At 46.1% G+C, this 16,115-nt stretch overlaps 2 protein-coding genes across 6 annotated transcripts in view; one reads left to right on the top strand and one right to left on the bottom strand.

The window, feature by feature from the left end:
- Positions 1–233: 233 nt before the first annotated feature.
- Positions 234–9,061, top strand: tmem242 (transmembrane protein 242). The gene is made up of 4 exons (XM_077017808.1): positions 234–506; positions 6,810–6,910; positions 7,495–7,632; positions 7,716–9,061. The coding sequence occupies exons 1-4, from the start codon at positions 416–418 to the stop codon at positions 7,824–7,826; spliced, it is 441 nt and encodes a 146-aa protein (XP_076873923.1). The 5' UTR covers positions 234–415; the 3' UTR covers positions 7,827–9,061.
- arid1b (AT-rich interactive domain 1B) overlaps positions 7,758–16,115 on the bottom strand; it is a 48,955-nt gene continuing 40,597 nt past the window's right edge. For all 5 annotated transcript variants that reach the window (XM_077017804.1, XM_077017803.1, XM_077017805.1 and 2 more), the window contains 7 exons: positions 15,226–15,398; positions 14,897–15,026; positions 14,688–14,807; positions 14,212–14,290; positions 12,548–13,313; positions 12,062–12,192; positions 7,758–11,950 (listed from right to left, as the gene is read on the bottom strand). In XM_077017804.1, coding sequence (XP_076873919.1) covers positions 10,190–11,950; positions 12,062–12,192; positions 12,548–13,313; positions 14,212–14,290; positions 14,688–14,807; positions 14,897–15,026; positions 15,226–15,398 — 3,160 coding nt within the window. In that variant the 3' untranslated portion in view covers positions 7,758–10,189. The remainder of the gene's footprint in view (positions 11,951–12,061; positions 12,193–12,547; positions 13,314–14,211; positions 14,291–14,687; positions 14,808–14,896; positions 15,027–15,225; positions 15,399–16,115) is intronic.

Genomic DNA, 16,115 nt, shown 5'->3' with positions numbered 1-16,115 from the left:
TAGGTAGGCAGTTGTAATGGCATTGTAATTATTTTTATAACCATTTAGAACCAATTGCAAGCAAATCTGACTATATTTGCTTTTTGAGCATTACAGAAGCGATATGTCACACATATCAGCGTGATCCTAGTGAGTGTCACTCCAGAATACAAATCTACCAATACGGCGAATTGAAATTTGAAAATAGTTCCGGGTCGAAAGGACTTTAAGGCGACGAGTGCAATAAATAAACGTCGTCTTTTAGGAATCATCTCACTATCGTTCACACACTTTTATTTTTGTATACACCTCACGACAGTAATAACGCCGGAATATGCTGGCTCTGTTACTGAAACGTTAAACGTATTTAAAAGTAGTAAACATTGGTTCCCAAGAATGTTTACACCGGAACTTTTCCGTGAAGGACACGGTCAAGATGGCGGCCGAGGAGGAGCGCACAAGCTTGAACATCAACAATCCCGCTGCGAATAACAGTGCCGACGGTGATCAATTACACATACTCAAAGGTATGTGACTGTTGAAACCAAATAAAACGAGCAGTTCAGTTGTTACCGTGGTTATTTTGACAGGGGAAGTCAGTGTATGCCAGCCAGACTGGCGACCATTGCCGTTTAGATGTCTACCTAGTTAACTTTTATTGTATGTGTACTTGGCTACCTACACTATATTTCCAAACATATTCGCTGACCCGTCCAAATTATTCTGGATCCAGGTGTATAAATCATGCACCTAGGCCAGCAGACTGTTTTGCTCTCTGGAGCTCAGTGAATTCCAGTGTGGCACCATGATGGGACCTGTGCAAGTCCAGTCGAGACACTTCCTCGCTGTTAAATATCCCAGTCAACTGTCAGTGATATAACAAAGTGGAAGTGATTGGGAACAGACATCCAGACTTCATGTGGCCTTCAGATTAACTCAAGACCAACGTGCAGCTTTACACCATCAAGCCCAATGTGAAGTGTCAGATGAAGTGGTGTAAAGGATGGTGCCACTGGGTTGGAGCACTGGAGACGTGTTCTCTGGAGTGACCACTCATGCTTCTCTGTCTAGCAGTCTATGAGTCTGGGTTTGCCGGTTGCCAGGAGAATGGTATTTGTCTGACTGCATTGTGCCAAGTGTAAAAATTGGTGGAGGGGATATTATGGTGTGGGTTGTTTTTCAGAAGTTGCGAGTTTCCAGTGAAAGTAACTTGATGCTTTAGCATCAAGGATTTTGCCAAAATTCCGATAAACACACTCCTAAACATTGTAGAAAGCTGTAGTATTCTGGGTATAGCCAGGAATACACCGGTTAATGATGTAATCAAGATGCGCCAGAGTGCGACAGTTCGAACTACAATAAAGAGTTGGCGACACACGCACGCCAGACAGCGACCCGAGCACATTGTCTGTGTCTTATTGGATCCGTTCAGTGAACATTACATGGTGTCAGAGTTCAGTGCACATCAACCTGCCGACGGAAGATGGACAGCACAGGTGTCCCCACGCCACGGATGGACTGGGACTCGTCGAACCTGCCTGACGCATGGAGAAAGTTTCGCCAACATGTGGAACTTATGTTTTCAGGTCCGCTAGCCTCCAGAGAAGAGGAGGAAAAATGTAGCTACTTGCTATTGTGGGTCGGCGAGAAGGGTCGCGACGTGTTCAACACATGGACTCTTGCAGCGGATGAACGGAAACTGCTAACTACATACTATGACAGGTTTGAAGCGTATGTAACACCAAAAGCAAACCCCATTTTTGCACGATATAAATTTCATGAAAAGATGCAAGGGAATTGTGAGAGTTTTGACCAGTTTGTAACTGAGCTAAGGCTACTGGTGAAAGATTGTGGTTACCCCAACGGCGATGAGATGGTCCGAGACCGAATTGTTTTCGGCATAAACTCGCCAAGAATACGTGAAAAGTTACTCTGCTACGGCCCAGGCCTCACGCTTGAAAATGCTATTGACGTTGCACGCTCACATGAGTTGTCGCAACAGCAGCTAAAGACGATGGTCTTCCCTGCTGCTAACCAGGCTAGCCAATCCGTGAATGCAGTCAACAGATGGATAGATAAAGCAGCACACGCGCGCCATGGACGCAAAGTAGCCGGCGAAGCTGACGGTGACCGTGCGGTGAGGAGCAAGGAGTGCGGCGCGTGCGGCCGAGCACACAGTCGCACAGAGGACTGTCCAGCAAAAGGACGACAATGCAACAAATGTAAGAAATTTAACCATTTTGCTAAAGTCTGTAGGGCACGTACACAACAAAAACAGACAACATTCAAGTCAAGGAAAGTGCACACAGTGTCGGACTGCACAGAAGAGTCACCACCTGAGCTGTTTATTGATAGTATAACAAAGCTACATGCAAACACAGCCAGGGAACAGGCATTTGCAGAGATAGAAATAGGCAAAGCAAGGAGCAAATTAAAGTTTAAAGTCGACACAGGCGCTCAGGCTAATGTTATACCAGCAGACACATTCCACAGAATGTTTGGAGATGTGCGGTTAGGCTCACCAGACGGTTACATATCTGGATACGGGGGACAGAGGCTTAAAGTTAAGGGAGCCTGCAGACTAACATGCAGACACAAAGAAAAAACAATCATGTTGGACTTTGACATTGTGGATGTCGAAAATGCCCCTGCAGTCTTGGGAATGAGAGCATGTTTAGATTTAAACATAGTCAAGCTCGTACACATCATCCAGGCACAGCCAGAAACACATGCAAGCATCACAGAAGAGTTTGCAGACGTGTTCAAGGGCATTGGGCTGTTTCCTGGTGAGTGCGTCCTCCACCTCAAGCCTACAGTCACACCTGTAGCGTGTCCGCCTCGCCGCATCCCATATGCTCTCCGTGGCAGGCTCAAAGATGAACTGGATAAAATGGAAAAAATGGATATTATCACAAAGGTGACGGAACCAACTGAATGGGTAAATGCCTTAGTGGCAGTGGAAAAGCCAAAGACAGGAAAACTCAGGGTATGCCTTGATCCCCGCCCCCTGAACAAAGCCATCCAAAGACCGTACTACCCGCTTCCCACTCTCGACGACATCACACCGAGACTAGCTGGAGCACAGTACTTCAGTGTGCTGGATGCCCGATCAGGCTACTGGACAATCAAACTAAGCCATGAATCATCCATGCTCACCACCTTCAACACTGTCTTTGGCAGATACAGATTCAAACGACTTCCCTTCGGGATCATATCAGCACAGGACGAATTCCAACGGAGGGTTGATGAAGCCTACGAAGGGCTTCAGGGCGTCGCAGCCATCGTAGACGACATCCTGGTATATGGCCGCACCAAGGAGGAACACGACGCAAACTTACGTGCCATGTTGGAAAGAACGAGAGAGAGAGGAATAAAGCTGAACGAGGACAAAAGCGTCATATGTGTTACTGAGGTGAGCTATTTCGGTCACAGACTGACACGAGAAGGCATCCGGCCTGACCCCAGCAAGGTCAAGGCCATCAGAGAAATGGCTCCCCCACGCAGCAAAACGGAGCTGGAAACCATACTGGGCATGGTCACTTACCTCTCCAGATTTGCTCCCAGACTATCAGAGGCCACAGCTCCCCTCAGGCAGCTGTTAAAGGATAGCAGTGAGTTTGTGTGGGACTCAAACCATGACATAGCTTTCCAACAGGTGAAAGACCTCCTGACACAGGAACCTGGCCCTGTACTTACATACTTCGACCCCACAAAAGATGTAAAGCTGCAGGTTGACGCATCCAAATGCGGCTTAGGAGCCGTGTTGCTACAAGAAGAGAAACCAGTCGGATACGCATCTAAAGCACTGAATGAGACTGAAGGAAACTACGCCCAGATAGAGAAGGAGCTTTATGCAGTGCTTTTCGGATGCAAGCGGTTTCATCAATACCTGTATGGTCGTCAGGTGGTTGTCGAATCGGACCACAAGCCACTGGAGTCAATCATGCGGAAGCCTCTAGCAGCAGCTCCCCCAAGACTCCAGCGCATGATACTGCAGCTGCAACGGTACGACATTGTCATCACACACAAGCCCGGAAAACAGATACCAGTTGCAGACACACTCTCCAGGAAGCCCATCGAATGCAACGAAAACTCGCTGAGTGAAGGTATGGACTTACAAATACACTCTGTGGGCAGCAACGCACCAATAAGTGACAACAAATTGTCAGAAATCAAGGCTGCCACAGCGCAAGAAGAGCAACTCTCAATGTTAAGACGGGTCATCGCCGCAGGGTGGCCTGAGTCACGCAAGAAATGCCCACCTGCTATTGCAGCATACTGGAACTACAGGGACGAGATATCAGAGACAAATGGCATCCTGCTAAAAGGAGAGAAAATCATCGTACCCCACTCACTCAGAGCAGAAATGCTTTCACGCATTCACACAGGACACTTGGGGATTGAGAAGTGTAAGCAGCGAGCGAGAGATGTACTGTTCTGGCCCGGGATGGGTAAGGAGATAGAGGCGCTGGTAGGATCCTGCAGCATCTGCCAGGAGCGACGCAATTCCGCCCAAAAAGAGCCAATGATCTCACATCCCATTCCAGAGCGACCTTGGCAGGCGATAGCCACAGACTTGTTCACATGGAACAACACTGACTACATCGTTGCTGTCGACTACTATAGCAGGTATTTCGAAGTGGAAAAAATCACCAGCCTCACATCCAAAACAGTTATCCAAAAGCTCAGGGCTATGTTCGCAAGGTTTGGCATTCCACAGACACTTATCAGTGACAACGGGCCTTGCTATAGCTCACGGGAGTTCAAAGACTTTGCACGCACATGGGACTTTGAGCACATCACAAGCAGCCCACTATACCCACAGAGTAATGGTCTGGCCGAGAGGACTGTCCAGACAGCCAAAGCCCTCATGGACAAAGCACATGCGCAACAGTCAGACCCCTACCTGAGTCTATTGGAATATAGGAACACCCCGGTTGATGGACTGAAATCGCCAGCGCAGCTGCTGATGAGCAGGCGTCTGCGTTCAATCCTTCCATCCACTGAGAAACAACTCCAACCGGAGATCGTCTCCCGCAGCATGGTTCGCAGCCGAAGAGAGGTCTGTCAGACAAGGCAGAAACTCTGCTACGACAAGACTGCAAAAGCACAACCTGCCCTGCCTGCAGGAGCTGCAGTCCGTGTCCAACTGCCAAATGGTAAATGGGAACCCGCAACAGTTGTGGATTCAGCAGGCACCCAGAGATCTTACAACATCCTCACAGAAGAAGGTCAGACGCTGAGACGCAACAGGCGCCACCTCCTGAAGGCTGAGAGCAGCACCAACACAGAGACACCAGCTCATGACCCTGATCATGAGAACACCGAACCAATGACCTTTCAGCAGGACACTGTGGGTCAACCACCCCCACAAGAACCTCCACACTTCATCACCACTAAATCAGGTCGCATAGTGAAACCAAGAGCTAGGCTAGACTTATAGAAAAAAAAAAGGAGTGAAGAAACTGTTGGAAGTGTTTGAAAATATGACTTTGATGGTGAAATTATTTGTTCTGATGTTATAACTAGAAAATACCAGAGTCAAGGTTACAATTGTTATATTTAGTTATGCTAGGATTCTCAGGAATGTTTAAAATTGAAGTTAATGCTGACATATTGTATTACATTTCAGTGACAGTTATTGTCATACTGCTTAGTACATTTGAACTGTTGGAAGTAACTGAACCAAGTTTGAGTGTTCGGAGTAATGGTTGCTGTGACACTTTATGGATATGATTATTTACAACAGTCATGTTCTTTAAAAGGAAGGAGATGTAGTATTCTGGGTATAGCCAGGAATACACCGGTTAATGATGTAATCAAGATGCGCCAGAGTGCGACAGTTCGAACTACAATAAAGAGTTGGCGACACACGCACGCCAGACAGCGACCCGAGCACATTGTCTGTGTCTTATTGGATCCGTTCAGTGAACATTACAAAAGCCTTCCCAGAAGAGTTGAAGCCGTTGTTGCTACAAATGATGGGCCAACATAATATTAAACTATGGGTTAAGAATGGGACGTCACTCAAGTTCATAGGCATGCAAAGGCAGACAAACAAATTATTTTATAAATATAGTGGAAGTAGTTATCTAATAGTTTAGCTAGATTTAACTATTGCAATGCAAATATAATATTTGCATTTAGATTTGCTTTCATTTCACTTTGGCATTTAGTAAAATGTAAAAATTTACCAAATTGTTCCACAATGTATTGATCTTCAGAATAGTGCAAAAGAAAAGGTGATTCTTGAAGTTTGAACGTTTCTACTGCTTACAGACACTAATTGAAAATGACAGCTGTGCAAGGTACATCTTTCTTGAGAATTTCACCAAATACATTAGTAGGAGAAGCTGCCAAATACCAAAGAAACTGACATGGTTCTTTTGCTTATACTCCTAAATCTCACTGACACTATGACAAATCTCACAAGTCCACTGTGCCAGTCATAAATTATGCAGGCCAAGGTCAAGAAAATCTGTGCAGTGTCGTTTAGACTGAAGAAAAACTAGTTTTGCTTTTCCATTCCTTGAAAGTATTTACGTATTTGTGTTTAACTCCATATTTTATCTTTGTGAATGTAAAGCACTTTGGTCAGCTGTTTTTAAATGTGCTATACACAAACGTGAATTAAAACTTTGTCTAGGCTGTAGTAATAATATGAGGACTGCTAGAAAAATGTCTGCAGTGAAACCTTAAGTAGTTTTAAAATACGATTAAATGATTCTCTAACCCTCATTCTAAAACATTCCTTCTAAAACAAAACTATCTGTTCCCAGAAACACAAGACAATATGCATGGTGTTAGGATCTTTGTTTCTGCTTTTGCAGGTGGTGCTTTTCTTACAACAGTAGCCACTGCAGGCATGATAGCTGGATTTGGGTCAACACTTGCCTTGGCTAAGAAGAAGAGCCCTGAATGGTTTAACAAGGTGTGGCGCTTTTAATGCACATACTATATGAAGTTTATCGTACTTTGCATGCATTAGAATGCTGGACACAAATTCCAAAAGGACTTGTGGGTAAAGTATAATTTATTAAATCAACACATCCCAAGCAATTTTGTATTTTTGCTTATTTTTTAAGCTCTGACAACATTGGTTTATTTCTATTTGTAGTTATTTTTCTTTGTAAACATGCACTGTAGCCTAATATACATTTTTAAAGAGGCCAAATTCAAGTGTAAGAAGAGATGGTTTTTATTCAGTGGCTCTGGTTGAAGACCAGTATCTTTCTTGCCTGTCTAGGAATACTTCATGTATTTCACTTAAATGCAAAGTCAGCTTGTTTACATCCTTGTGTAGTGTATTTGAAATATTTAAGGCAGTGAATGTAAAAAAAAAAAAGGCAAAACAAATTTGGACTGATTTCAAGGTAGTGCTGTAATATTAATACGCTATAGATCTGAAATGTTTCATATGCTAACGATTGAGGGCTCCAGTTTGTGACTTCAGTGTAAGTTTCCCATGTGGGAAATCATCATGCATCGTCATACACCACCTGTTTTTGTTTCTAGGGTGTAGTGGGGACGGCAGCAGTCCCAGAGAGTGGAGCGTCATTAGCCCTGCGTGCACTGGGGTGGGGCTCCCTTTACGCCTGGTGTGGTGTTGGCCTGCTCTCGTTTGCGGTCTGGAAGGCTCTGGGTGTTCATAGTGTATGTATTTGTTTTTACCCCTGGAAGCTTCAAAACATCACGTTCACACTGTGAATACTGACCCTTCCTTCATTGTTTCGCAGTTGTTGGAATTTCGACAGAAAATGCAATATTTTTTCCCTGCCATCCCCAAAAATGAAGACATGCAAGAAACTGCAACACCTGATTGGGACTCCATCTTCAACTCAAAATAATCACTGTGGTTCACAGACTTTTAATAGGTTATTCAACTTTTGCTCACTGGAGAGTCAACATTCCCTGAACGGAGCACCCAGCCAAGATGAGAATGAGGATTATTTTCTGTTCTTTTCATAAGAAACTGATGATTAGACATCACTAGATATGACTATTTAAAAATAAAATATCTAGTCTCTACAACAGCCTTGTTTGGCATTAGTTCAAGCCCCGTCATCTGGAGACAAGACTGTGTGGGATTGGCAGACTTGATGCAACCCTATCTGTAAAACAAAATGTGGCTAATTGTGTGGCAGAACACCTGGACCTCACAAATCTGCAGTCAGTTCGCATGACACTGTCCTGAAGGTGTAGAGTACAACACTGTAAAAGTTGTACAGTTTTGACTAAAGTAGCGAAATTCATCTGGGTCCAATATAAATGAGTCATGGTTGCTGCTGGTCGAGATCTAGTTTTTAACAGCCATAATAAAGAAGTCCAACATCATTTACAGGGAGATTTATATCGACTAGCTGTGGAAAAGCACTTTTCACTGTAGAAAGGACTACATTGTCAAGAGGCTCCATAACTACTCCACATGGTTAGCAACAGATTTTACACAAATTTAGCTCGGTGGGTAAGACGTGTGGCAAACACTGATGCCACAGCAACCCTGGAGTGGGCTAGAGCCAGCTGTGAGCTATACTTCAGCACTTCAGCGTGCTTGCCAAATGTTCTTTAAAAACCAGGAGTAGTCGGTGTTTATTCTAGGCGTTTATTTGTGATTGAGAGTTTGATTTTTGCAAGTAGCTGGATGTCTGTATTTCTTACAATCCTGGGCCTCTCTCATACTGTTGTTCTTTGCTCTAAGACATTTGATTCAACTTCTTAGGTAACCGTTGTTCAAGAGCTGATTCAAATGCTATTTTTTCGTTTCTCTATTTTTTAAAATCCTATAAAATGCCAGCTTTGAGGCACCAAGTAACACATCATTTTCTACATGACACGGTAACCTAAAAAATAAACAGGGCTCCCCAATATTGATGTATAGCATTTCAGTATTAGCATTAATTGTGGAAGTTATGTAGGCTTCCAGAATTACACCAAATTAAAAGACAAAACACTCAAAAACAACCTTCACAGTGCTCAACCAGATTTCATGTACATTTACTTTGTTTCAACATGTGGAACATGTAGTATAAAGACTTTATACTAATAAACAATGGTCACCAAATTAAATGGCATTAAAAATTCACAGGGTGGTAAATTTCATTTGAAGTGTTGCTTAATAATTTTGGGATACCTTCGGATTTTGCTGGATTATAGTGACACCAACTAACTTTGATAAGCCTGTTTTTTTTTTCTTTTCTTTTTTTTTTTTTTAAAGCCGTACGTCTAAGGCTATTGGGGGAACCGTTCCTGTCTGTTTTACAGAACTGTGTGTAGAGTCTACACAGAAACGTATTACACATCAGCAGACTCCCCAGACAGATGATATGGTGAAAATTTAATTTTCAGGTTATTAATTAGCATTAACTACCATCACTTTGTATAATACCACATCTCTTGTAGGGAAATAAAAAGTGAAAAGGGCCCCTTTAAATGTACAGCTCATATATACAAATCGGCCCATGAGTTGAATGGAGAGGAGTGGTGAGCCGAAGCACTTCAGAGTTCAGCTCTCAGTGAGGGGATTCTGCCATGGTCATACTGGTGGAAGCAAGTAAGTCTGAAACCAGCTCTCGTTTTACCCTTTAGATACTGGTGTGGTTACGCAGTGCAATACTGGTTGTCAAATTTGAATATTGCCTGTGGTAAAGAGTCATTCACATTTGGTAATCTCCCCTCCAACAAGCCAACTAAACCCTATTGCACAATGCTTTTTTAGAGCTGGATACATGTATATTTGAGTAAAGTCAGTGTTTTTTTGTTTTTTATCTTAACACATTGCAAGAGAACTTCTATCTACAACACATCTCACAATTTAAATAAATCTGCATCCCCAAATAAACAAGTCCCACTGAACAACACAATGGAAAAATATTTTGAGAGCAAAAAGCTCTGAAAACTAACATACAGTATTCTAACTTTGGTTAAAACGGAAATGAAAGAAACAAACCACAAAAAAATAGGAAAAAAAACAAACATGAAGTATTAAATATCTGTATTAAAATCATTTATAAATCCAAAATGAAAATTGAAAATAAAAATAAAAATGGGGGTAGAGGAGCTATATATATTCTCTATATATCCATTTGTATGTAAAAACATTTTTTGTCTTTTTTTTATTAAATAAAAATATAACACCAACAGTTCTGCGAGATCTCGATCGGTGTGGCTTGACCGCGTCCCGTCTCTCTGATGGCACCACGGGGCGTTCGTGTCACGAGCGCCCGAGTTTGAACAGTACCTCGCACATGATGGCCACCACGCTCGAGTTCAGCGCCGACGACAACATGATGTCCAGCAGCCGGCTTTCGTGCAGCACAAACTCCGCCCGGTTCTCCTCCACCTGGGCCAGCGCCAGCAACGCTCTGGCGGCCCGGCACATCATGTTGATGCTGGGCGGCTCGGGGTGCGTGAGGTGCCCCGCGTGCAGGAAGCCGTGGGGACTCTGCTGGTACTGCGCCATGGCCACGCTGTCCTCCAAAAACCCCACCAGGGTCCCGATGCTGCCCTTCTGAAGGGCGATGGCCCGTGCCGCCGTGGGGTCGCCCCTCGCCAGGTTGGACAGTACCGCCACGGCCATCTCCCGGCACACCTGACTCTTGCGCTCGGCCACGTGGCGCACCAGCGTGGCGTAGAGGCGCTGCTGGCGGCCGAAGGGAGGCGTGGCCAACAGCAGGTCCACGTTGCAGTCCTGGATGCTGAGCTTACACAGGCACTCCAGCACCAGCCTCTGCGGCGTCAGCGACGAGAAGCCGCCCGCCACGCAGAACGGGTCCTGGGCCTCGGCCGACGGGCACACCATCCAGTGCAGGAGGCCGTCCAGGATGGGCAGGCAGATGCTCTCGGGGTAGATGGACAGGTCCAGCTGCCCCGAGATGTTGGCCAAGGTGACCAGGGTGTTCTCGTGCAAGGCGCCGAGGCAGTCCCACCACCACTCGTCCTTGCTGCACGCCAGACCTCGCTCTTCCTCGCGCTGGTAGGTAGGGGGCGTCTTTTTCCTCTTTGGGTGCTCGTGATGCAACAGCACCAGCTTGCCCAGAACGAGCACGAGGCCCGGGTGACGCGCCATGTCGATGTCGTTACCCGGGATGAAGGAGAGGCCGCGCACTATGTTGGACACGCACACGCACCGCTTGGCCAGCTCGTCTTGCCGGTCCTCGGCTGTGGAGAGCGGCGCCTCGTCCCAGCAACGTGGCTCGTCTTCCAGTAGGGTGACGCTGCCTTGTGCCTTCTCCTGGCTGCTTAGGCACAACGCTTGGGCCTCGCCCTCCGGTACCGCCGGCCCTGGACGGGAACACAGGATCTCATCCATAGTGGCTATTAGACTCTTCCCGGAAGGTTCTTCCATACGAGACGCCGGTTCTTCATTGCTGGAACCCTTATCGTCTTGTTCTTTGCCGTTTTCCTCCTCAGACTCGGACTTGATCGGCGTTGGATTAGCTCCCGTCTCTTGGAATTTCCCCTCAAAGTGGGTCTGGATGTGTGCGGTGCAGTCACCGCCTCCGGCCTTCCAGTGCAGCAGCCCACTGGTGAACCCTCCAGCCAGGCCCAGCCGCCCACACTGGTCTTCCACCCGGTCGTCGGCCGCCTCCCTCTCTTCCACCTTTATTGGTAGCTTATCGTATTTGCTGGTTTGCTTGGGCCTGGGTTCCTCTGGAGGACACTCCTCCCCATCTCTCTCCTCCTCTCGATCAGTCGACTCTACCGACGTCGTCTTCTCCGAAAGACCCGTCCCGCCCGTGCAGCTGGGGACGGGCCCTCGGAGCTCCGACTCCAGCCTCTGGTCTGCCCGCTCGCTATCTGATTGGCCATCCGGCTCCTGAAGGTCGGCTTCTCCTTGGTCCGCAGGCTCTGGAAGGGGACCGAGAAGTGTTTTCTGCCCTTCCGCGCCCACTTCGTACTCCTCCAGGATCCCGAAGATTTCAATCAAGCAGCGTCTGAAATACTCGACGACGAGCTCCAAAAAACCGGGCAGCTAGAGAAACGGGAGATGTTTTTATTAACGTTTCAACGGCCGATCTGTTATGTTTTGGAACAGCTGTGTAACTTCGTATGCACCCCGGGGTGTTCTTACGCTCAGCTTTACCTGGGACAGGGTGAAGGAAGACACCGTGCTGTCATCGTATAGTAGGATGTTTATAGTGTCCAGGGCCCAGGTGCTCTCTGCTAGCAAACCAGACTTCAGAGACATCATTACACGCCAGGCCTCCGGTGTGCCTGCAAGATTGCAACAGCCCTGAAGTGACAGCTTCACAGTTTACCATTTATACCTATACTATTCACAGAGCATATGATGAATGTCGAAAACATAATGGAAATGTATTTAAATTGGTGGTAGGCCATCAGTCAATATACAGGTGCCAAATTATTGACTAGAAATTTTGGCGTGGTAATTGTTGGCTACTTTTTATAATAAGGTTTTAATAATATGGGAGAAGTAATACATTGTTTTGAGATTTTACAAATATTGATTTAAGTTTGTAGTGAATTATGTTTGCTTTCAGCATTATTTCCAAGAAGGTGGTGCTTTATACATTTTGTTGCCCAATGACAATAAAAACCCCTCGCTTACCAATATCTTTGGAAGTTAACCGTCTACGGGGCTTTAGCTGAAGCTGTGTAGCCTCAATGGAATCCAGTGGGAAGTTGATCTCTCTGTGTATGTGTGGGAGACCTTGACCGGGGACACCAGCACTCTGTGAGCCCGCCATGGACCCGGGTACCCCTGGCTTGGACATCTTCATTGAGGGCATCATGTGAGGTTTACTGGGGGACATAGAACCCCCCATAGGTCGCGGGAAGGGTGCTGGGCTAGGGGCCCGAGCGATGTGATTGGGTGCGGCCGGAGGGGACTGGTACGAGGACGGAGGTTGGCGGTTCGTCATGGGTGGCATGGAGCTCGAGGAGGACTGGGGAGGGTACGGCGACTGGCGCTGGCCAGGATGACCGGGCCACTGACCGTCCTGATTTGACCTCCCCTCCGGATCATCCGCACGGCTCATGGACGGGTAGGGGGGCCCGTGACCCTGCCTGCCAGGGTAAGGATAGCCCATATCGGTCCTGGGGTGCCACATGTTCCCTTGAGGCCCCCCGGTGGGGGTGGAGGACGGCCCTCCGCCCATCATCCCGTGCTGGGGGGGACCCTGTCCTGCGTGCTTCATGCGTTCACGGTTGTACTGGTACGGGAACTGTCCCTGCATGGGTCTGCGCTCTGGGTAGCCCCCACCGTACTGGCCGTACATGTCTGGCTGCTGGCCACCGTACGGCATGGCATAAGTCTCGCCCTCGTGCCGCTTCGCTGGGGGTCCGTACATCCCTTCACCAGGTCTCTTGTAGCCCTGAGATATTGAGACATATCAGTTACATTAACATATAGGCATGACGAAGCTAAGTGTTCTTTGTTTCAGATTACTAAGAGCGTTTGTACAGTGGCCAAGGAAATCTTAACTAGGGATGCACCGAAAATTCGGCCACCGAAATACTTTCATCACCGAAACAACACAAGCAAAAATCGCCACCTGCACGCGCTTATTTGGATAAAGCTAGCAAAAAAAGTTTTCCAGTGATGGCGCCGAGGCAAAGGACATTACACCAAAAATTATGGAACTCGTTGCCTTAGACGATCAGCCGTTCTCTGTCGTAGGGATTTCGTAGGCTAATAGAGCACATTGAGCCCCGTTATGTTTTGCCGAGCAGACGACATTTCTCAGAAGTGTGTTTACCTGAGCTGTTTAATGTTGTTGCAACTCACGTCACGTTTTTATGAGAGAATTTATATTTATCTTTCAGGCCAGTCAGTTATAATTAAATTTAACTCGTATAAAATACATATATTTATCCTCTCAGATAAAAACGGTCTGCAAGCGAGTTAAATTTAATTAGTGGTCGGCCGTTGTCAGCGGTATCGCCGTTAACGGCCCACCACTAATTTTATTTTATAATATGCATTACTATAATGTCAGTGCTAAATAAATATTTTCAAATCAAATTTTGTAGTTGATTTATTCTTTGAATAGCAATGCCTTGATTTTAGTGAGGTTAGCCATAAATCCAATGTTACTAATAATTGGCATAATGTATTTCTGTGTTTCGGTTTTCGGCTTTCGGCCTTGGTTTCCTCATTTTCGGTTTTCGGTTTCGGCTAGGAATTTTCATTTCGGTGCATCCCTAATCTTAACAGTTTAAATCGTAACAATTACGATTCAGTGACTGAACATGTTTCATCTGAATGCCAACCTGTGGCTGTGGGTACATTCCATGTGTGCTATAGGGCATGCCTTGTGGATACTGTTGGCCATAACCTTCATGTCCATGCCTAAAGAATACACACACACACACACACACACACACACACACACACACACATTACTGTAAGTCAAGGCAAGATAATTTGTCAATTTCTTACACAGGTAATTCAATGGACTTAACCCAAGCAAGATAAGAACTGGAGGTATTGCGTAACCTATAAATGTGATCAAAATCATAGGAGAATAGCAATATTTTATTTCCAGTTTTAAAGTTTTAAAAATGCACACATCATCTGAGACCTGGGCCTGATGTATTTGATTCTAGTAATACTAACTAAAACAGCTCATGTTGATCTGTTAGTTTTTTTTATTGCCAAGGGTGTCAGGAATGTTTCATGCAGGTTCACACATTCAGATCAGACATAATCTTGCACTCATTCACACACATAACTTCCAAGTCCTTACCTCTGAGGCATGGGGTATCTACTGCCCGAGAACATGCTTGGGTCACTGTTGGACGGCATCATGTTGTTCTGATTCCCAGGGGGCACCATACTGACGTCTGGGCCCATGGCCTGATCCGGCCTGAAGACGATGCGTGGCGAAAGACGAACAGACAAGTGAGACTGAGTTTCATTTAGATGTCAGCCACCCACTGATGAGACGTTACCAACCTTCTGTCAAATCCCGGGCCGTAAGGGTACTGGGGCCGCGGGCCCACGCCCTGCCCTGAAGGTCCTCGTGGGTAGACGTCTTGCAAGCTACCGCTGGGCATCTGTCCTGGCATGAAGGGCTCACCGCTACCTACACATGCATACGCAACTTTCAGTGATACATACGGATAATACCACAGTTGGAAATCATTAGTTATAGCACCATTGCCGACACTAGAGGGCAGCACTGTTCAAGAAATCACTCCTGAAACGTACCCTGGAACACAACATGCCTGTAATAAGCAAAGGCACCTTGCAGAAGAGTCGTTGGATGGCGGTGGCTGGCGTACCTTTCCTGGGCCCTCCGTAGGGCTCCCTGGCGTCGGGCTGCATTCGGACCCCGGCGTCGGCACCGCCCCCGCCTTGCTGCGGGAACATCATGCCGGGCGGCACGCCGCTGCGTTTCTGGAAAGCCGGGTCGCTGGTCTCGGAGAACGGGTCCTGCACACTGACACCGCTGCTCCTGCGGGACAAGACGATGCAAGACGATGGAGGATGGTGTAGCGTTATGTTACGGGATCTTGGGGACCTTACGGAAGCAAAGCTTGAACGTTCAGTGTCTTGTGATGGAGCGGAAGGTGAAGACTTGTACATCGTCTTATTGAATCATCTCATGTGTTGATGTGAGATATGTTAGAATTATCCCAAAAACACCCACAAACATACTTTTAGGCAGTTCTGGGTTTGTATAGCATGTTGGAATTATCCCTACACTGTGTGTGTGTGTGTGTGTGTGTGTGTGTGTGTATTATTCCAACACATATCAACATGCTGTTTTCACCTTTATCTGTAAAAACTGGGCATTTTGGATCCTACTGTGAAGCGATATGTGCAGAGAGATGATAACTTTACAATGCTGCGAGTTTGCCAAGAGACATCGATTTGAGGACTAATTCAAATATAATTCACTATGGGTGGCTTGTTTACAAACATTAAATAGGATTGGAGACGTGAAAATGAAAATAAAATAATATCCAATATTTTTATTGCAAAAACAATGAAAGCGTCAAACACTTGTATATAAAACAGCAAACTCTATATTTTGCCTATAGAGGTTAAAGCAAGAGGATAAAGACACTGAAAGTGCACACAGAGCTCAAGCCCTCCATCTTAGGCGTATAATAATGCATTCGCTCAGACCGAGATCTCAAGACACGTATAACTGTTAATAAGCAAGGAG

This window comes from Brachyhypopomus gauderio, chromosome 9 (assembly GCF_052324685.1).
Source record: "Brachyhypopomus gauderio isolate BG-103 chromosome 9, BGAUD_0.2, whole genome shotgun sequence".
Classification (NCBI taxonomy): Eukaryota; Metazoa; Chordata; class Actinopteri; order Gymnotiformes; family Hypopomidae; genus Brachyhypopomus; species Brachyhypopomus gauderio.
This window is presented reverse-complemented; position numbering and strand designations above follow the sequence as displayed.